The sequence below is a fragment of the Crocodylus siamensis genome, chromosome 9 (genome assembly GCF_052110815.1).
Source record: "Crocodylus siamensis isolate JL-2025a chromosome 9, ASM5211081v1, whole genome shotgun sequence".
In the NCBI taxonomy this organism is placed as follows: domain Eukaryota; kingdom Metazoa; phylum Chordata; order Crocodylia; family Crocodylidae; genus Crocodylus; species Crocodylus siamensis.
The window spans coordinates 18026511-18048728 of record NC_143403.1 but is presented as its reverse complement, the minus strand read 5'-3'; the positions used below and the strand labels follow the sequence as shown (position 1 = coordinate 18048728).

The 22218-nt window shown below is 39.3% G+C and overlaps 1 protein-coding gene across 4 annotated transcripts in view; it reads left to right on the top strand.

The window, feature by feature from the left end:
- DPY19L3 (dpy-19 like C-mannosyltransferase 3) overlaps positions 1 to 22218 on the top strand; it is a 71876-nt gene that overhangs the window by 33498 nt on the left and 16160 nt on the right. For all 4 annotated transcript variants that reach the window (XR_016444280.1, XM_090063380.1, XM_090063381.1 and 1 more), the window contains exons 10-16: positions 562 to 663; positions 1724 to 1797; positions 3112 to 3270; positions 6430 to 6552; positions 6976 to 7087; positions 7714 to 7770; positions 16465 to 16547. Coding sequence is in view for 3 of the 4 variants with exons in the window: in XM_090063380.1 (XP_089919506.1) it covers positions 562 to 663; positions 1724 to 1797; positions 3112 to 3270; positions 6430 to 6552; positions 6976 to 7087; positions 7714 to 7770; positions 16465 to 16547 (710 nt within the window). In the remaining variant the exon portion in view is untranslated. The remainder of the gene's footprint in view (positions 1 to 561; positions 664 to 1723; positions 1798 to 3111; positions 3271 to 6429; positions 6553 to 6975; positions 7088 to 7713; positions 7771 to 16464; positions 16548 to 22218) is intronic.

Here is a 22218-nt window from a genome sequence, read left to right as displayed (position 1 = left end):
CCCTTTTCCTCCTCTGGCTTCTGTTTCCTGCCTCCCACCTGGTGCAGCCTGGGGAGGGGAGGGGGAAGAAGAGGTGCTGCCCAGTGCTATTGTAGGGGAGCAAACAGTGCAGGTGTGTGTGTGTGTGTGTGTGTGTGTGTGTGTGTGTGTGTGTGTGTGTGTGTGTGTGTGTGTGTGTGTGTGTGTGTGTGTGTGTGTGTGTGTTGGGGGGTGTTTGCATGGTCTTGCTGTGCAGCTCAGCTGTGGAGGAGGCTGGGGAGAGTAGACTTGCAGCATGCAGCCAGGTGGTCCATGCCTTGCCTATTATAGCCTGCATGGTATGCGGCCTCTGTTGGTGTGGTCCCCACCGAACTTAGAAGTTGGACGGCCCTGCTATAAAGAAATTTACACTGTTCTGGACATAAAGCTGAACTTTAATTGCTTGCATTAGGTTAATGCAGTTATAGCATTACATTTAACAAACAAATACATTTCAAGGAGTCTGCTTTACCCTTTTTTCAAATATATGCAAATCTTTTTGTTTTAAGTAATGAAGTACTAATTTTTTTTTTTAATTTCTAGAGAAACCTAAAAACTGGAGGCTTGTTAAATAGGCTTGGGAAGCTTTTCCTCCATGTACTCTTGGTATTATGTTTGACACTTCTTGTAAATAACTTTATTAAGGTAAATAAATGATTTATTTTAATTTAATGTTTTGTATTAATGTAATGTATAACAAAATAGCATACTTATGCTATATGTATTACTTTATTACAGTAGTGTTCAGGTGATGTTGTCGTAATGGTCTGAATTCTTACAAGTGTTTTTTTTTATTGGATTGAAATATTGGAATAGTTTTTCTGCTTTTCCTAATACTGTAGAGCCAGCAGAACTTGAAGAACATAACCTGGATTATGTTCCTCCTTACATATTACCAACTGACCTCATGTACGGTAGATCAGAATTTAGCGGAGACTGGGTTTAAAGGCAATGACACTTGTGCACCTGACAAAATATGCCCAGTTTTTGGTTTAATTGCATCAAGGTGTACACGCGCAGGGTTTTTGTATGATTTAAATGAGTGTTACATTGCAAACTAAACCACATCTGCATGTAATTTAGTTTGTAATGTAGCAATTTGTAACATTGCAGCCTTTTGACAGCTTGCTGCCTGGCCACAAGAAATACAGTCAGTTTCCACAAAAAAAGAAAAAGGATCAGGCCCCTCACTGTAACAGTAACAGAAGCCCCTAAATTGAAATGGGTTATTAATTCTCACAGTTAAAAACAGATTATTTCAATTTGCCCAGCATATTCCACAGAACATAGAAGGATATTATTGAAAATCACTGAGATTACATATGTATAGCTGAAGATGTCTAGTTTATTAGTAATGCTATGTATATATGTGTATGTATAGTTTATTAATAACGATGATGAATTAAAAAAAGAATTGGGTTGACACTCAGATCACAGGCTGTTTGATGGATCTGCTCTCAGATAAAAGGGTTTTTTTACTTGTAAACTGACAAAGAAATATTCAAAGATACATATTGCACCATGCCATCTTTATTGAACAGTACCTTGTCTAGTAAAATTACACTTTAAACCAGAACTAATTAAAATCGTGATACAACTTACAATTCTTTAAGATTTTTTTTTTAAGGAATGTTGTTTTTTGTGTATGGAAAGATATTGCATTACAATTACTAGTAGAACTTTTAACTATTTTTCTTCTCCATAGAAAATTCTTAATCTTGAGTCAGATGAACATATATTTAAATTCTTGAAAGCAAAATTTGGATTTGGATCAACGAGGTATGTTTTGTTAAAAGTTTCGTAGATTTCATAGACATTTGGGCTGGAAGGGACCCCAGAGGATCACCGAGTCCAGCCCCTGCCCCAGGGGCAGGAAGTCAGCAGGGATCATAGGATCCCAGCAAGATTAGCATCCAAATGTGTCTTGAAGGCGTTCAAAGTGGGTGCTTGAACCGCCCACGGTGGCAGTCTATTGCAAACATTGGGGGCTCGGGCAGTGAAGAAGTTATTTCTTATGTCTAGCCTGAATCGGTCACAGTGGAGCTTGGACTGTTCAATCTTGTCATCCCTTGGTGGGCTCTGGTGAACAGACGTTCCCCCAGATCCTGATGAGCACCCCTGATAAACTTATAGGTGGCCACCAGACCACCCCTGAGCCTGCGCTTTTCCATGCTTAATAGCCCCATTGCTCTCAGCCTCTCATCATAAGGTCTTTTTTCCTGACCTCTGATCATGCACATGGCTCTCCTCTGCACTCTCCTAAACTTCTCCACATCCTTTTTGAATTGTGGAGTCCAAAACTGGACGCAGTTCTCCAGCTGCGGCCTCACCAAGGCTGAGTACAGCAGGAGAATGACGTCCCGGGATCTGCTTGAGAAGCATCTATGGATGCCAGCCAGCGTTTTGCTCGCTTTACTAGCCGCAACATCACACTGAAGGCTCATGTTCACCTTGTGGTCAACCATGACCCCCAAGTCCCCTTCATCTGTAGTGCTAACCAGCGTAGCACTACCAAGCCTATAAGCATGGTGCAAGTTTGTCCTCCCAAGGTAGAAGACCTTGCATTTTTAGGTGTTTTTTTCATAGATTTTTTTCATAGAGATTAGGGCTGGAAGGGACCTCGGAAGATGATCATCGAGTCCAGCAACCATTGAGTTCTCGTCTGCCCATTTCATGAGTCTGTCCAGATCCGCCTGGATCACCCTCCTATCCTCAGGTGTGGATGCTTTACCCCAAAGTTTGGTGTCGTCGGCAAACTTGGCCAGTCTGCTTCTGACACCAATGCCCACATCATTGATGAAGATGTTAAACAGTATAGGCCCTAGGACAGAGCCTTGTGGGACCCCACTGGTCACAGCGCACCAAGACAAATTTTCCTTCATTGTATCAGCTCATTGTCAAAATTTGGCAGACAGATTAACATTTATTTGAAATCTTAGCAGCATATCGTGAGTTCTACCTCCTATTTGCCAATGTTGTTGTTATTAGAAGAAAAAATATTGTTTTATACTGGAGTGAAAAAAAAAGAGTCTGAGTCTTCTAGGCAGCAATTTAAAATCTATAATCTGATGGTTGTTACTCTTCTTCCTCTAGAGATTTTGATGCTAACCTATACCTCTGTGAAGAAGCTTTTGGTTTGCTGCCATTAAATACTTTCTCAAGACTCTCAGATACATTTCTTTTTTATGTCTACATATTTGTCCTCTTCCCTATTATGATAACAGCTGCTGTTGTTGCTTTTCAAAATCTCAGGTACAGTATATTTCAAGATTTCCAGTTTCTCCTGAATTTTTTCAGTAGGTTAATGAGCCGGCATAGCTGACTGCAGCAGCACAGTTTTTACCACAGTTCCTGGACAGACAGCAAGGAAGTGTGTTGTACAACTAGACCAAGTAATTCTGTTGTAATAAATATTTATGAAGTGCCAGAATATAAAGCATATAGGAAGACTAAACCTACAAGTATTCTTTCATAAGCCCATAAACTATTTTGCACTCATGTCAAAAGTATTTAATTCATGTCAGTTTCTTTTAATTTTAGTTCTCCAGTGTAAAGCAGCCCCAAAATTACCAATTGTTGACAATTTAGGAGTCCACCAGTAGTGCTGTACAAGCTTCAGTCGCTGACTTGATTCGGAGGAGATTTGGCCCGATTCGGTGGCTGAATCTCCAAATCAAATCAGGAGACCCATTAATCTCTCCAAATTGAATCGGAAGCCCCTGAATCAATTCAGAGAGATTTGACAGTTTGGCCATAGAAACAGCTTCATGTTTTTTCTATATAGCTGAAGGTACCAGGCATGGCTCGTGAACGCTGAGATGATGGGGCAGACGGAGCATCCCACGGGAGCACGGGGGCTCCCCTGCACACTTGGTGGCAAACCCAGTAGTGGACTTCCGGTCCACCACAAAGCGTGTGGGGGACTTCCCCCACACCCTGGCTTGGCAACTGATGCCTCCTGAGTCTGGGGAGGTACCCGGGGTCCCTCCATACGCTTAGAAGCAGGTGCCGGACACGGTGGGTCCGCCACACTCTGGTGAGACACTCCATCCGCCGCACCGTCTCAGCGTTCATGAGCCACACCTGGTACCTTGAGGTATGTAGAAAAAATATATAAAGCTGTGCCTATGGCCGAATAGCTGATTCTCTGAATCAGAATCAAAACTTCAGATTTAGATTTAGCCAAATCGAATCGAGACAGTGATCCAAATCAGCTAATTGAATCACTGTCCCTTGAACTGGGCCAAATCTGAATCAAATACTGCCCGCTCCACACACCCTTATTCACCAGCATGAATAAGTCCCCAGGCAACTTGGCCTGTTTTGTGACAGGTCTCCATGTACCATATGTGGGTGGGATAATGTTTTTGGACAGTGTTTCAGTAGTTCTCCTATGGCAGTGAACCCTTTCTGCCATTCTAGCAGAATAAGAACATTTCCAAATCTATTTTAATATATACCTGAGCCAATATAGAATTTCTGGAAGAAAGCTAAATGTATACCAATATTTTAAAAGGTCAAAGTGGACAATCAGATAATTATAAGCCTGGCAATTGGATGTTGATTCTGGGCAAAAGAATGTCAGGGCTCATGCAAGAGTTTATTAAATAAAGATTTGAAGGAGAAAAATATAATTAATGCCCATCGGCTTGGGCACTCGGAAAATGAATCCAGTCAGACATCTTTCTCTGCAATTACAAATTTGATAAGTTTCATTCAGCACCGGTGAGGCTTTACCTGGAATACTGCGGTCAGTTTTGGGCCCTGTACTTCAAAAAAGACATGGGCATGGCCTCCCAAGTCTGGGGGGGCACCAGATCACTGACTGGGGGGGGGACTCCCCCAGCGGCTGATCGCTGGGGGCGGGGGGAGGGGTTCCCCAGCGGCTGATCCTGGTTTCACAGCTAGCATTTCCAGGGGGTGCACAACCAATCTCATCTCTCCCCCTACGTGTCACCAATTGACATGGGTAAATTAGGAGCCCAGCAGGGAGCAACAAAAACTATTAGAGGTCTAGAAAACAATTTGTAAGAAAAGGTTGGAAGATCTGGGATTATTTAATCTAGAGAAGACAACAGCAGGGGAATTTGATGAGTCTTTTAGTACCTGAAGAGGAGTTAAAAGGAATATGTTAAACTATTCTGTACAGGCACCTATACATGTACCAGATGTCTGCTCCAACGCATCCTAATTAACGTGCTTCAGCAGCTTCTGCATCATGTATTCAGCGTCCCTATGTTTTAAAATGGCAGTGAGGGTGCATTAACTGAAGCTCGTCAAACAATCTTTAGTTAAAGTGCCCCTTGCTGCCATTTTGAAGTGCAGGACACTAAATATGGGTGATACTGCAGGCACTTTAATTGAAGCGTTTCTCTGAGCTGCTCAATTAACACCCCACCTCCTCCCTCTCCACCCTGAAGCATGTGTAAAGAAGCCCTGTGGCACGAGGAGACTGGACACTGAATAAGAATCTTAAATTTCAGCAAGGAAAGTTTTAAGTTGAATATTAAGAAGAACCTTCTCACTAGGAGGGTGGTTAAGCATTGGAGCAGCCTGTCTAGAGAAGTTATGTCTTCTCCATCCTTGGAATTTAAGAGCAAGGAAAACACATTTTTGTCTGGAATGGGTTAGACAGGGATTTTCCTGCCTTGAGCAGGAGATTGGACTGCCCATCCTACTTTCCTGTGATTCTATTATAATGAGACTCAAGTTGCTCAATCTAGTATTTTAATTAAAGCATGACTAAAAAGACAAGACAGAGATTGAGAGCTAGCCTAACCATAATATGTTAGTACCTATATAGAGAATAAAACTTTGACAATGGGCTCTTCAGTCTAGCAGAAGACTTTTCATCAAAGGTTGTGAATTCTTCATCAATGCCAATTTTAAAGCACAATTTTATACTATCTTATTCTTTGATTTTTCCTTTTCTAATCTATAAATCTTACTGGGTGCAGATTGAAAAACATGTAGTCAACTCCTTTATTGCGCTGTCACACTCGATTATGACAGGGCCATGATTTTACCCCACATGTACAACTGAGCAAAATAAAAAAATTTCCCTATGTTTATGGAAATATTTTTTCACAATTGTATTATAATATGTGATAAATATGTACACAGACTTTTTTCTTAAATTCATTTGAATCTGTTACCAGATCCTGCATATATCAGAGATGAAAATGTAAAAACTGACACCACCTTATTATCAGACTTTATTATCATGATTTTACTCGCAAGTAGGATATTAAAACAATTGCAAACGTTTAAAAAAATCATTTTATCTGACAGTGAGAGTAATGTATCTCTGCTATCAATAAGTTAAAATAATTTTTAAAAATGTATGCAAATGTACTATTTTAAAATAACATTACTGCACTTAGCTCAGCATTTTTTGTTTGTTTAATTTAGTGGCTCAGCTAATGTCCAGCCTATTGATAAAATGGAAAAATGCACAGTAGCTCTCAAGCCTGGAGCTGCCTACAATTTAATTCACACAGTCCTGTTTGGATGCCTGGCTTTAAGCACAATGAGGTATTTCTTTTTTAATTCCACTATTATCTTTGCCAGCTGCTGATTATTTTATATACATTACAAATGTATTAGCCATAACCCCATGCAGCCCAGTATGTCCTTCATCTCTCTCCCTGTATTGCCCTGCATTTATTCCAGAACAGTATGGCCTTTCCCAGAACAGTCATGCCACAAAAAAACAAACCAATCATAATTTGAATGGAAGACTTAACAGCTTCCATCTCTGCCTTTCATAACAAGGTGCCAAGGTTGATCTTTTAGTCCATCACTTCTGCTTGGCTGCCATTCAGGGAGCAAAGAAAAATATATATATATTTTTAATTTTCTTGAAGTTTTGCAACCAAAATACTTTGTATCATTGTACAGTAATATTGTTCCGCACGGTTCCAGATAATCAATAACAATCTGTCTGTCCTCTTACAGAATGAAATATCTTTGGACATCTCATATGTGTGTATTTGCATCTTTTGGTTTGTGCAGTACTGAAGTTTGGGGATTTATCCTGAAATCTGTTCATCTGGACACACCACAGAGGGTTAGAACTGTGCTTTTAAAAATTACATTATTTAAAACTATTTTTCTGATAGCTATATCAATGAAGATTCAGATTTATAAGGACCGTCATGAAACAAATTGTGTTTTTTTGCCTCACATGTACAACTAACACAGTTAAGAAGCATTTAAAATGCACTAGTTTATACTTCTAAAGAACATACGGTTATAAGCATGATTTAAAAAGTTAAGGTTAAACTAATCAGGAGTTTAATCATTTAAACAATTCCATTTGAGTGCACTAGGTGGCAATATACAAACAGCTATGAAAAGTAACAACTTGAATAAACCTTTACATTTTATTAGTTTGAACAAAAACGTACTGTTTGTTTATTATAATATTTTTTAACTTCACAGGAGCTAATTTTAAATGGCCAAATATAAATTAAAATTGTAGTGGTTTATATTCATTCTGTTTACCATGATTTTTTAGAAGTTACTGTCTTGGCTCAAAACAAAATTGAGATGAAATGCAGTCTCCACAGACAGATGTTGATTCCTTTGCATATCCCACTACATGATAAGTGGAAAAGCGATGACGGAAAAATAAACATTCATTTTGATTAAAATTAAGTTGTGCCACAAAAACTAATTGTTGTTTATTTTTAGATATGTGTGATTAAATATTTGGTACCAATAGCAACATTGCTGTACCTTTCCCATAAGGTAAGAATTTTCTTAATTTCTTCATTGACAATAGGATTTTACCTTTTTTAATTTTAATAATTAGTAATTTTATATGAAAGAAGTTTGAAGATGAGGTATTTGGTATAAAAACTTATCCTTATTTCTAAACAGGATTTGCATACCAAATTTTTATTTTACTACTGCCCTAAAATGCCAATTCATTTGGCACCATTGTTCTTTACAGAGCATGGGATATATGCCAACAAGTTCTTTGATGGCTGCTGAGTCCCATGTGCTAGTGACAGTCCTGCCCACAGGTAGGGCACACCCATACATTAGCAATGCTTTGAATCTGATTCAGCAGATGCGACAGATTTTTTCCTCCTTTGACACCCGTCATCACAAAACTTGGTCCAGTCCACCTTGCAGCACCTTACTCCATCTGCAAGCTGACTCTGCCAGCCAGAGCACCTTTCCCAGTCATCCACAGAGATTCCAAAGGTTGTTAAGTCATCTTTGCAAGCATCCCGAAATTTGTACAGCAGTCTGCCTCTCTAGTCTAGACCCTTTGTGAACTTCAGAGTATAGCATATTCTTTGGGATCCTGTGATCCAGCATTTGCTTACATGACCAAGGAACCCGAGTCTTTTCTTATTAATCAATATTCCCATGAATGACATACCAGCACAGTTTAACACTTCCACATTTGTCACGCTGTCTTGCCATCTTATTTGAGGAATTTTACATAGGTATCTGATATGAAAACTGTTTAGTCTTTTGATACGTTTGGCATACTGTCATCCACGTTTCTGAACCATATAGAAGAATGTATAAATGCATGTCTCATAAATCTGGATTTTCACTTTAGTTAACAGTTTGTTATTTTTTCAGGCTCTGTCTTGCAAAAGACCAGAGTTTCTGGCTTGGTAATGGTAGAGCCAAGGTAAAAAATTTGGTCAACAACATCCAAACGAGTACCATCTAGGGTGATATCTGGAACTGTTTCTGAAGAGACGTAGTACATGATAACTGTCTTCTTCAAGCTTATTTCTAGCCTGTAAATTTTGCATGAGTTAGAGAACTTAGTAATGAGATATTCGTCCAACTCAAGGGAGCCTGCAGTAGAACGTGTTTGAGATGAATTGCCTGAGTTTGAAGTTATGACTTTGCTGGATGCCAAACCTACACTAAAGGAACTTGAACAATGCATCAAAAAAATCTAACGCTAAACCTTGAGCATAAAAGCAAAGGGGACAGAACTGACTGTAATAACCACAGAAATATATCTCTTCTCAACATTTTGGGAAAAATCTTAAGCCATATTCTTTTACCTAGACTTCAAACATTAGCTGAGAGAATCTAGCCAGAGAGCCAGTGTGGCTTCTGCTTGGACAAGTCCACCATAAATACCATCTTCTCTGTAAAACAGCTGCAGGAAAACTGATGAGAGAAGCATATCCCACTGCACATGGCTTTTATAGATTTAACAAAATCCTTTGGCACAGTCAGTCAAGGGTTTTATACAATTCTGAAGAACCTTGGTTGTTCACCTATATTGCTGAACTTTGTGAAATCCTTACATGATAGCATGAAGGCAACTGTAATGTATGAAAACCAAGAGTCTGACTCATTCAACATCAACACCATGAGCCACAAGGGCTTCATCGTCTGCAAATAATAGGTCCCTTATGATGATCTCCTTCACCTTCGTCTTAGCTCTGATCCCTGCAGTGCTAAACAGTCCTCCATCATGTCTGCTGCTGAGATAAACGCTCTCTTGAACATCACGGAATGTGTATTGAAGCAGGAATGAGAAGTAAATGTTAAACAATGTGGGAGCCAGTACACAGCCCTGCTTCACTCCATTGTTGATGTTGAATGAGTCAGACTTTAGGTTTTTATAAATTATAGTTGCCTTCATGCCATTGTGTAACATTTTCACAAGGTTTAGCAGTATAGGTTGACAACAAAGGTTCTTCAGAACAGTATAAAGCCCTGACTGACAGTGACAAAGACTTTTGTTACATCTGTGAAAACTACATACAGTGGGATATGCTGAAGCTTTGTTATTTGATTTTTTTGATGCATTGTTCAAGTTTCTTTAGATCTGGCATCTAAAGTCATAACTTCAAACCCAGGAAATTCATCTAGAACATGTTGGTCTACTGCAGGCTCCCTTGAGTATATCATTCCATAGTGCTCAATCCACCTCTCCGGTTGCTTCCCCATATGAGTTATGATATTGCCATCTAGGTCTTTCAGTGGAGCTGTCTTGTATTTTGTCAGCCCGGTGGCCTTTCTAATGTCCTCATACAACCATCTACTGTCACTTGCATCAGCTGTCTGTTGGCTGCTGTTGCAGAGACCCATTCAGAATTCATGAGCACACCTGCTGGAAGCTGTTTGAACAGCCTTACAAGCTTCTCTTAGCTGAGTGAATCAGTAGTAGGAGTAGACTTGTAGGCAATTAGGGTACTTCTTTTTCTCTCTGAGTGGCAGCAGTACCTCTGAATGGTCTACAAACCAGTTGTTGTTTCCTTTCGTACTCTCCAAAACTCTTGACTTCTACATTTTACATACTTGTCTTCAGGACTTCCCATGCATCTAATGCAGTTTCATCCGTTCCAGCTAACTTTGCTAGTTTTTCATTGAAAAGCGGTTTCTTGACTAGATCGTTGATTTGGCACAGGTCAGTATGAGGTTGTCTGGCAGGTTTACTGTGTTGGATCTTCTAAGCTTGAAATTTCTCTTTGCAGCAGAGAAGGGAGTAAGTAGTCTGTATCACAGTCAGTGCTTTGAAACGATGGTGTATGCAGGATATCTTTCAAGTATGTATGTCTTGTTAGTACCATGTCCAGCTGATGCCAGTGCTTGACTTCAGGTGTCTCTGCGAAGTTCTTCTGCTGTTACCAGCAAAGAAGGTGTCAGTCACTGATGAGCCTTGACTGGCACAGAGTTCAAGAACTATCTGACCATTGTCAATTATATGTCCAGTGCCATGCCTATCCGTATATTCCAGGAAGCAGTCCTGTTTATAAAATCAGTTGAGCCAGGATGTAAGTAGTGAGGCTTGTTTCACCCACCTGTTCTAGGGCCACCTTCATGCGAGGCAAGCAGGCCATCTCTAAACAGGACTGCTTGGAAATCTTGGTAACTGCCTCAGGGCCCTTATGCCTTTCTCAGATCCCTGCCACCATCTTGCCAAAACCTTCAGCACAGATGCCTAGACAGAGTTAGGGAGAAGTGGAAGCTGCCATAGATCTGTTGTCCCCCTTTTAGACCACCGAGCCAAAATCCAAAGGCCAGACTGAATCTAGGCATTCAGTGACACAGGTTGTAGCTTCTGCCAGAGAGCAACCTGAATAGAGCTGCTAACTACCCATCGCTTTAACCTGAGTGCTTTTTCTGTCAGGGTGAGGGTGTCTCTTAGCCTTTCTTCAACCAAGAAGTGTCCACAAGGCAGCAGAGAATGCAGTTTAACATCATGCCCAGGACAAGCCCTAAAATGTATCTTGAAGAATAAATACTGGGTACATGAGCTGCTAACCAGCTCACAATTAACTATGAGATTTATGTCTGAATTTTAAGAAAATTAAGTGATTCCATGTACAAAAATGGTTGCCTGTCTAAACTGCATGTGCATTTATGGAAATAAAGTCACATTTAGCTGGTCACTTGGATTCACAAGCTTATGTGCTGTTGTAGTAGTCATGTGTTCAGATTATCAGGCATGATTTACATGTGTAATTTCCTGAAAATGTAAGCATATATCTGTTCTAATTTTAACCACTTATAGCTAAGTTGCAGATAAGATACAGATTGTTAACTTGTGTAATGATCCATTTTAAGAGCAGAAATGATCATCATCTTCTATACTGCTGTACTTCATCTCATGCAATTTTTTAAAGTAAATGTACAGAATTATTAAAATAGTCCAAGATGTTTGTTACCTTCAGCCATATTCCAGAAGCAGTCAATAGCAAGACTCAAGCTTTTATATGTAAATACATGAGACAACATGTTTATGCAACACCAAGATAAATAATGGAATGAACAGAATGGGCTATTAGTATGATCAGTTTGTCATAGCAGTGAGATTTAATTAATTTAATAGATCACTGACAACTGGGCAGGCTCTTCTTTTAATCTGGATTTGTAGAAACAAAAAAGATTCAGGAGCTACTTTGATGCAGAAATAATTTGTGTTATACCCAGTGGGAGACATGTGGTTTACCTTGAAATCATTAGCTTCAAAGCAACTCAATTTGAAGTTCATTATTAAAAGTTAAAAAATGAAGGGAGTCTTCTGCATGATAGGAAGCTGCCAGCAATACAGAAAGTTCTGAAGCTTTGTTACATTTCTCCTTGTTTGTTTTACTAATGTATTTTAAAAACAAATTAGAAAGTTCTGAGATAAAAGGTAGTCAAGTTATTTAAGAAAAACATATGGTAATATATCCCACTCATGTATATTTTTCCTACTTAAACTACTTTAATATACATTTTAGGGATGCTGTTTTCCCTTTCCTTTTGTGTGCTAGTTTTAGGAAGCATAGCATCTCCCCATGTACAATGGGTGGATGCAATATATCCATTTCTATCCTCACTGTAGGTGACAAGACTTTAGCGTTTTTTTCTGTACACTGTTTCAGATAACAAATTATCTTTGTTAAGATTTTCTCCCTCCTCTTTACCAGCTGAGACCTAATTTCTTCAAATGTCACTGAAATGCATAGAATCTGATATAAAAGCCTACTCAGGTTAACAGTAGCCTACATTAACTTATAGGAACTTTGGATCTGGCTACTAGGTATGCACAGTCTGCCTTAAGAAACAAGCGTTCATATAAAACAGATTTGGCACCTCTCAGGAAATTCTTAGCATCTTTCAGGATCAGTCCTTGTATAAACATGGTCTGAAAAGGAGATTGAAGCTAAAATGTTGTCAAGAAATCTCAGAGTAGGCCAGAGAAAGTGATTGATTTCCTTACTGAGAGAGAAGCATTCCTTTGTAATCATGGGAACAGGAGTGTGTGTGTCATTCTTCCAAAACCTTTGCAACACGGCTGAAGGGATAGATCAATTCTAGTACTTTGATATCGACACCCATGTTACCTGCTTTCCAACTAAGGATTCTTTTGCATGCCACCCATGGTCATGGATTGCATTAATTAAGTTTAACCTGCCATTGGATCTGGCTTTCTTGAATTAGCAAACATATTTTCTGTAGTTTCTGTGTTTACATGTATGAGGGAACATGCATTAGTTCCTTCCTCCAAACCAGTAGTTTTATGGGATTATTAACCTAATCTTGAATAAGCTAATGAAAGCTTCTTTTGAGACATGTGGTTGCTCCAATCCCTAATACATTGCCTAAAAGATTTATTCAGCTGCAGCTGTGGCTACGATGCTAGCCAGCTTTTAGATTACTTATACAGCATGTCTCAAGACAAACAAGACATCTACATCTCTCTTTACATGAATTTTCTGCATTTATACACCGCAGTCTACAACTTTCACATAAAACTAAAATTGCAGAGGATTTCCATGCTTAATACAGCAGATAATGACCACTGCACTAAGATGTCATTCCATATTTGAATCGTGCATGGCAGTATCAGTGTTGGGTTTGACTGTTTATTTTGTGAACTGTTTGGGGTTTTTTGTTTTGTTTTGTTTAAATTCTAGTCAGTATCCAGGGTGCTTAATGTTTTAACGTACAAGATCATCCATCAGGCTTTGTTTGTGCAAGTCTGTCATTCCTGAACGAATCACTAGTATGTAAAATCAGTTCCTTTACCTTCATAAATCCAAGTTCCCATTATGCCAGAAACTCTGTTTTATGCAAAAATTGAGGAGTATGTTGGAACATATTGATCATCTCAATGTAGCCCACTGTTGAGTGTTTACAAGGCAGCAGTGGTAGCATGGAACTGCACCTGACCTAACTGCCTAAGCAAGTACCCCACTTCTCAGCTATTCGCAAATATCGTTTCCAATCCAGTAACTCTAAGGGGATATTTAATATCCTGGTGATTTTCCAGGATATTATTATTAATATTGAAATTCTTAAATTTAGCCACCTAAGTGGCCTGATACCTTTAAAAGTACAAAATACCAACATCACTTCCTTTTCAGGGTAAACAGTCATTTACATTTTTCATTCTTCAAGAGTTCTCAAGTCTTAATAATTCTCATTGCCCTTCAAAGACCCTCTTTCAGTTCTGCACTATTCTTTCTGAGATGGAACTATCAATCCTGTATGTTCTGGTCAAGATTAAGGTAAACTAATAATTGCCCTGTAAAGTATCTGAATAGTTAGGTTGTTTCTTCAGCAGAGTTGTGTGGACTTTGATCCTTGGTGATGTGCTACTTATGGAGTGGCTGTAGTTGCTGGAGACAGTTATTTTGGGAAGGAGGGTGGCTCTTTTCTCCAATGGCAGCCATCAGGAAGAGTGGGTAGCATTGAGAAATATTGACTGGTGAGGGACAAAGCTTAATCTTTCTTTCTATATCCTCTTCCTGGGACAGTCTCTGCTTCAGCCACAGTAGATCTAAATGGCCGGAGAGCTGAGAAAAGCAAGACCAGCCTGTTTGAAATTTGCCTTTAAAGCCAGTGTTTCATTTATGATAATGCTCTACGTCTCCTTCCAGGAATGTTTAAGTTCTGTAGCAAACTTTTTTGAAGGATCTTGTCAGAGGCCTTTCAAAAGTTTAAATGAATGTCAAAGGCCTTTTAAAAATCTAAATGAATGTCAACCACTTTTCCTTTATCCACATTCAAACAATCTAAGACATCATTTTATTTTATAGAAGCTGTGCCAGTTATGTCGTAGCATATCTGTCTTCCAGATGTTTTTTCATTCTACTTCTAATTACTATTTCAGCCAATTTATTAGGCACAGATGAAAAGCTTACTGGTCTGTAATTCCTTGGTTCACCCCCAGAGCATTTCTAAACATAGCTATATTTGCTACCCTCCTGTCCTCCAGTGGAATAGCTGTTTTTAATGAGAAACTGCATTTTTTTTTAGCAGCTTAACTACTTCATACTTAAATTTCTTTGATTTTAGCATTCACTCATTCATTCTTGGATGAATACCATATGAACCTGGTAACACTGCTTTTTAAATTATCAGTTTGTTCCACCTCAGTTTCTGAATGGCACCTCTACCTCAATATCAGAAGAGAGCAGGTTTGGGATACACATATCTTCTGAAGTGACGACTGATACCAATCAGTCATTTATGCAGCAGACATTCAGTTTCTCCTGGGAGAGTATTTACTCTCCCAAGAGAGACCATAAGTGTACAGATGTTCAGGCTTTTTTTCCCCAGAGTAAGAATGGCTGCTCCAGAAGTTAAATCACTCCCAGGAGAAACTCTTCTGGGAGAGCAAATATCTGTACATACAGTTAGTCATTAACAAAGTTATCTTCTTTAATTGTACCCTTTTACCCCGGTGATCTGCAGCCTTACCAGTTCATCCTCAAAGGGGTTTTTTTTTCATTTATGTATATTCCCTTTGCTTTTCAAAATCCTTTTTGTCCTCTTATTTATTATGTGCTTTAACTTCTTGATCTAGAAAGGAGTATTCCAGCTCTGCTAGCATTAGTAGTGTTGGAATGTAGCTATGATGGTCCAGGAAATATGAGAGGCAAGGATAGTTGAAGATATGATCACTTTTATCTCAACGAAGTAGATGGTCCAATAAAAAGATATTACCCTTAGCAACCCTTGCCTCTCTCATAAAGTATTAGTATTCCTATTCATTTGGAGGTATACATTCATACAGATTCAGTTGTGTGGTCCTCCTTATTTTTCATCGTCTTAATATATCATGGAATCTCTTGTGGATAACACAACACTCACAAAAGCACTAGAATTTATTATGTAGATTTTAATCATAAGACATATTTGTCCTGTGTTGTAAGCATCTATTGCAGAAATTTAAAAATAAAGTAAATGTACATATATTGGCAGCCTCCTTCTGGCTTGTGTTAAAGAATCACAGCCTAATCAGTCAAATTGAAAGCATCTCCCCAAGCAACTTTCTCATCATCTTTTCCAACAGCCTATGAAAGCAGCTTGCAAGTCAACAGATCTGGGCTATTTCAAATAAAGGTGTGAAGTGAATTCTAAATTTGAGGGACTCTCCAAGAAAACTCCCTCTCTTAAATTGAGTGCTATCCAGTGTCCCCTCTGCTCTTGCTTATGGTAGTATTGACTGGGAGATGAGCAGTTTTTCTGATAGGGAGAATCCATTTGATTTGTATTTTTGTATGTCATAAGTAACAAACTACTAGGCACGCTGTACAAATCCTAAGTGCTGTTGTAATTTCATAAAATCTCTTCTAGAAGCAGACTACCACATTCACTGCCAGCTTCAGTTTCCAAATAGATTTTAAGGTGTAGTTTAACCTGCCTGAAACTCTCTCAGAAGTTGTGCATCTCCTGATCTAAGTCACCTAAACGGAGAGATGGGGAATGGCTACAACTGGTACCTTTTTTCCTGTCTAGACAGCAGCTGTGAACCTCACCAGATTCCCAGATTGTTTACCTTCATTGCAATAATGGGTACATCTCCTTCATAAGCCTTGCAGCGTATCTCTAAGGTAGACCAGATCAGTACCTCAAGCCAGTCATTTCTATTCAGCTGGTAATTGAGCTCTTTTTCAGCATCCAGAACTTTGTTTGTTCACTTTATTATCATTTTTTGTTTTGCTTTAATTCTAGTTCTGGCCAGGAATGATGGATGAGCTGTCAGAGCTGAGAGAGTTCTATGATCCAGACACAGTGGAGCTGATGAACTGGATTAAGTAAGAGGATTTTTTTTCTTTATTTAAGTTAAATGCTATTTATATTGGCCTAATGTTCTTAGTTATAGTGCTTTCCTTTTCCATTTGTCACAGGACAACAGTGAACTATAGTGACCTGTGGAGATAGTTAAGAAGGAATGGGCTATCTAAGGATTAGTACATTCATGTCTCCAAACAACAGCTAGTTGCAAATGTCTTACTAGCCTGCTCTGCCCTGGTACAGCAGCAGACCCCTGTATTTCAACAATAAGTCTAGAAACCAACAGACTCCATCAGCCCTCATGATTGGATAAGTACAGATAGGTCTCTCACCTGACATACTGGAAAATGCTCAAGTTTGGAGAAGGCGATGTTATCATGATAAATTGTATGGTAACTAGTAGGGCTGTGCAGAGCGGTCACTGCTTCAATTTGACAGAGATTCAGCCGGATTCAGTGGCCAAATCTCTGAATCTGAATCGAATCAGGAGACCCTTTAATCTCTCCAAATCGAATCGGAACCCTCTGAATCGATTTGGAAAAATTAGATGATTCGGACATAGACATAGCTTTAAATGTTTTCTACATACCTCAAAGTACCAGGTGGCTCGTGAATGCCATTAAGGTGGCATGGATGGAGCGTCCCAGAGGAGCATGGGGGGTGGGGGTCCCCAGCGCACTGGGCAGCAGATCCAGAAGCGGACCAGAAGCACTTCTGGGTCTGCTGGGGAGCATGCAGGGGGCCCATGCACTCAGCAGCAGACCCAGAAGTGGACCAGAAGTACTTCCGGTCCACTTCTGGGTTCACTGCTGAGCACCCTGGGGGGTCCCCCATGCTCCTGTGGGACACCCTATCTGCCCCACCATCGCAGTGTTCACAAGCCACACCTGGTACCTTGAGGTATGTAGAAAAAACATTTAAAGCTGTGTCCATGTCCGAATTGCTGACTGTCTGAATCAGCATTGAATCTTCAGATTCAGACTCAGCCAAATCAGATCAGGACAGTGATCCAAATCAATGGAATCCCTGTCCCCGATTTGGGCCAAATCCAAATCCGAATCAAATACAGCCTGTTTCTCACACCCCTATTAACCAGTACCTAGCTCTTTGATGCCTCTTTTCACGAGTGGGCCTCCAAGTACTTCGTGTTTAGTCTTCTTGTGACCTTTCATGGCATATCTGGTCTACTTTTTATCCTTACAATATTTTTACTGAGTATTAGGACATGGACAAACAGTCACTTGGAGCAGTTTCATAAGAGGCGAGGGAACTGCTGCTCAGCTACTTGAGCATAGGCCTGTAGAGATACAAGTGAGCTTAAGTGCCCCAACTTTAACCTTAGATAAAGCAGGGTCCAAATTAAAGCTGTTTTGTTACATTTGTATTTCAATAGGCCCTTTCCATGTTGAAACCACTCCAAGGGAACACTTATCTGTGTTCATAAACATACTGAGGGACACCTACATGTAGAACTGGAAAATCCAGACTTCAAACAGCATGTGTGCACAAGCTTCTTGCCTTGATTTTAAAGCGACTCAAATAACATACTGAATTTGATATGGTGGCTGGCCATCTATATGGTGGCTTGCTGGTTTAGTAGAGGGTAGTTTTGGTGCACCCACTAAGCTAAATTCTGTACTCAGAACAGGCCAAAATAAACCTTTAGGGCACATCCTAATGAGTACAAACGTAGTGGGGTATGCATTTCCCACTGGATAAATGGCAGTGGAACATATTTTTGCTGCTGGTGTTTGTCCCCAGGCACACCCATAAACATGGGCTCAGGCACATGACAAAATGACCCGGGTGGGATAGGGGAGGCTGGGACCAGCATCTGTGCTGGCTCCAGCTGCCTTACCTGCAGGCCTCCCAGCATGGGCGACTGGTGCCTTCTGGCTCCAGGGGGCACCAGCAGCCAATTGTTGACTGGGAGGGTGATGTGGGGAGGAGAGGGGCAAACCCCAGCAGGGCCAGCAGCAAACCAGAATTGCCGCCAGCAAAATTGGAAGTACCGCTAGGGCTTCTCATGGGGGACACCAGCCAGTGCTCCCCAGTCCCCAGCAAGAGAGGGCTAATTTCAGGGGGCGCACATGCCCTCCCTATGAATCGTCTATGCCTCCCAGGGCAGCAGCACCGAGCTGGCTGCTCAGTCTGGCCAGCAGCCAGAGCATCGCTCTGGCCAGCCAGGCTTCCTTTCTGGCAGTACACACTGCTGCCATGTGTACCATATGGCTTTTTTTTTTAGTGGTATTTGTTTTTTTGGTTTGTTTTCATTTTTGTTTGTGTTTTTTTTACACTAGGATCTCCGAGTGCCAAAAAAATAAAAGCCAAACCATCACGCTGCAAATTAGCAGTGCAGTGAACAGGTGCATATGCATGGTGCATCTCTACAGGTCTATGCTCAGCTTAACTGGAGGTGAAGCAAGCTGAACATTTGGGCTCATTGGGATGCGCCTTTAGACTTTATCCAAACAGGTGCTTTCTGAAAGATGTGTAAACAAATGAGCCTATTCACATTGAGCCTTGATTTGAAGTTTGTACTAGAGGCATATCAGTGAATCCTTCCTCCAAGATGGTCATTCCCACAAAGCTCCTAGGACCTCTGTACAGAAGTGGGTGTGTTTTTAGGGTATGAGTACCTTGGGACAGCTAATAGAGGACAGATTGTGCAAAAAGGTTAAGTAGGGTGTTTTCTGGAGGTTTGTGATAATAGAGGGATTGTGTTGTGACTAGCATCTTGTAAGCTAAACTTGCAGGTTCAATTTGTAGAAAGACAATTGTGAACAAAACCACTTGGAAGTGTTTACAGATCTCTGGTGTTTGTATTATTTCTAGAAATGACTGCTTTCTGAATTCTGCAATATCCCATCGCTCTTTTATTTGAAAATAGTTCCATGTCCCTCAAAAAAATTATTTTGTAAGTCAGAACTGAATCTGCTACATTTTAACCTTTAAATGTCTGTAGCATGTACTGTGTAATTCTTCCTTCATCATCTATTTTTTCCCCTCTGCTTTACTCTTGGGTTTAACATTTTATGTTTGAATAAATCCTGATGAAACCAGTCATCCAGCAATTAAAAAACCTCTCACCCTTAGCAATGTGCCTGTGCTCCATAATGCTCTATTTCCCTGCTCAGTAACCTAAAAGGAGCAATGTAATTATTCAAAAGTAAAATATCTTACAAATCTTCAATGACATATCATGAAAGCGGGCCTATGTTGTTTCCATCATTTAGTATCTTTTAGCTATATCGACACCTTGTTATGACTGATGTTTACTAGCCAGTGCCATTTAGCACTGCTTGTTTATTAAGAGATGGTAAATGTTTGATAGTTCAGGTCCCTTGAGTACAATATACAGAGTTTTATATAGATTTATACATAAAATATTCATGTGGCTTTTGTCCCAGCCGGGAACTGGATTTGACCAGATTCAATGGGAATAATTTTTCATGTGTTCCCAAGTGCTGAGAATGCTAAACTGCTGCTTGTCGTCTTTTCATTTTAAATCATGACAGACGATTACAGAGTACATTTTTTCTGTAGAATTTATAGTGCTTTGGAAAATTATTGTTCATGTTAAGAAAATTTAATTACTTGTGCATTAACTATAGTCAACAACAAATTTATAACATACACCTCAAGTTGGGACTGATTTTTTTTTATTTAAATTTGTATGTAGAAGAATAATATTATACTGTGCTTGGTAGTTCTCCTATAATTAATGGTTAGAGCTTGCATTATCAGGAATTAATTATATATTCATTAAAACTCAGTGTGCTGAGTTCCAGTTGGTCATATACAGTATTGAATTAGGATTGTTTTCCAGACTTTCTGCATCAGAAAAGACCTTGAATCTGTCTATATTCAAACACACTTTAAAAGAAATGTCCAAGTATACAACTTAATGATAAACAAGCCATTGTTTGTCCAATTTGTAGCATATAGAAATACATTTCCCAAAATATCCCCTTGCTAAAAATATTGTTGTGTACTTAGTAGTATGTAGTGTTTTGTACTTCTGCAGTAGTGTTCTTACAGCATTTTGAACCATTTTGCAGGATTATGAAGTTATACATTCTCTTTGATAATTCTCTTTGATTGTTTCCTTTTTTCCTTTGTTTTCTTATGTACTGTAGTTTTTAAAAAACAATTAAGACAGCCCTACCAATGTCTTAAGCATATTCTCAACTGTACAGTCCTAAATAGGAGGTATACGAAATTCTTAACTTTGGTCTCTCTCCCTAAGAAAATAGTTCATTTGTGAGATGAGGAAGGATATCAGTAGAGTGATCATATCAACAGAATGAGCTTCCCTAGTCTCCTTACCTTAATGTTAACTAATGACAACCTTAAAGCTTCTGGCCATGTAGATAATTTCTGCATTACTGTACATTGATATTTTCCCATACTACAATGTGCTTGATTTCAGAACTTGAGAGCTCATACCAGAACTATTACATGTGCCAAGCTTTATAAACAGTTAACTTTTGTCATTTTTTCCTTACACTCCAGGAGCCATACTTCAAGGTCTTGATTCTGATGTGGCATGCCAACTCAGGCACATGTCTGATAATATGCGAGAAATAAGAATGTACCCATTTTGTGGGTGCAGCAATTTGCACGGGCAAGATCTGCTCACACAAAATCAAGGTTGATATTAAATTGTATTTTGACATTCTTCCTCATTTATTTTTTGTGGTCTTTCAAGTACACAGGCCAAATCTGTTTTACTGTTTATCCATTTCAGCTAATCCTACAACTTTTTAATAGTCCTTGGGGACTAAAATGACATTCTTCAGAAGGACTCATTCTAAAATGGAGCACCTGAGAAGTCCTTTCTATAATTTCCCCTTTTTCTGAGGTTCATTAATTTGTCCTTCTCTGAATTCTTGAAACCCGAACTCTACTGAAGGGGTAACCTGAGATTTGCCAGCTTTAACAACACTAAACTCCACAACAGTCTGCTGTCAGTTCTACCAAGACTTTAATAGCAATAGTCACACTATTTTTAGTGTCACAAACTGTAACTGCAACATTTGCTTTTCAGTAGGACTTCTTTAAAACAAATGCATAAAATGTTTAGCAGCTTAACAAGAACAGAAAGAATTGCTACCTCTTTTTAACCTGCACAGGGTAAGCCTAGCCACCTAATTCCTATAAAAACCCTTTGATTTTTAATGAGCTATTCTGTAGTATTTACATAATTCTATAAATTCTTAAGTACAGATAAAGCAAAGGTTCACACATTATATTACTGTGCTCAGTTTACCCATTAGTTCAACAGTAATTAACTTGTTGAAGCTTAGAGCTTCAAAACTAAATTAGATTATTTGTTCAAAATGCCATCAGGTCTGCTTGGAATGACATTTAAATTATATAATGTAAATCAGTTTGACCTGTAAGTCCTTGTCATTATTTAGTGACATTTCTTACAAAATAAATTGTTTGCAGGTTGGCCAACCTGATATAGAGCTTGGCAGAAAGCTATAAAAACAAATTATCCTTTCATTTTATACATCATTTGTTCAGACATTTGTAAAAATTGCTTCGTTTTGCTATAATAGAGAAGTGTCATTCAGTAGTTTGAAACACATTAGTTGCTTTAGATACAGACCACAGCTGCTATTTGCTGAATCAGGTGGAAGGAAGTATTAATGAGGGATGCATGTAACATGGTGAATCGTGCTG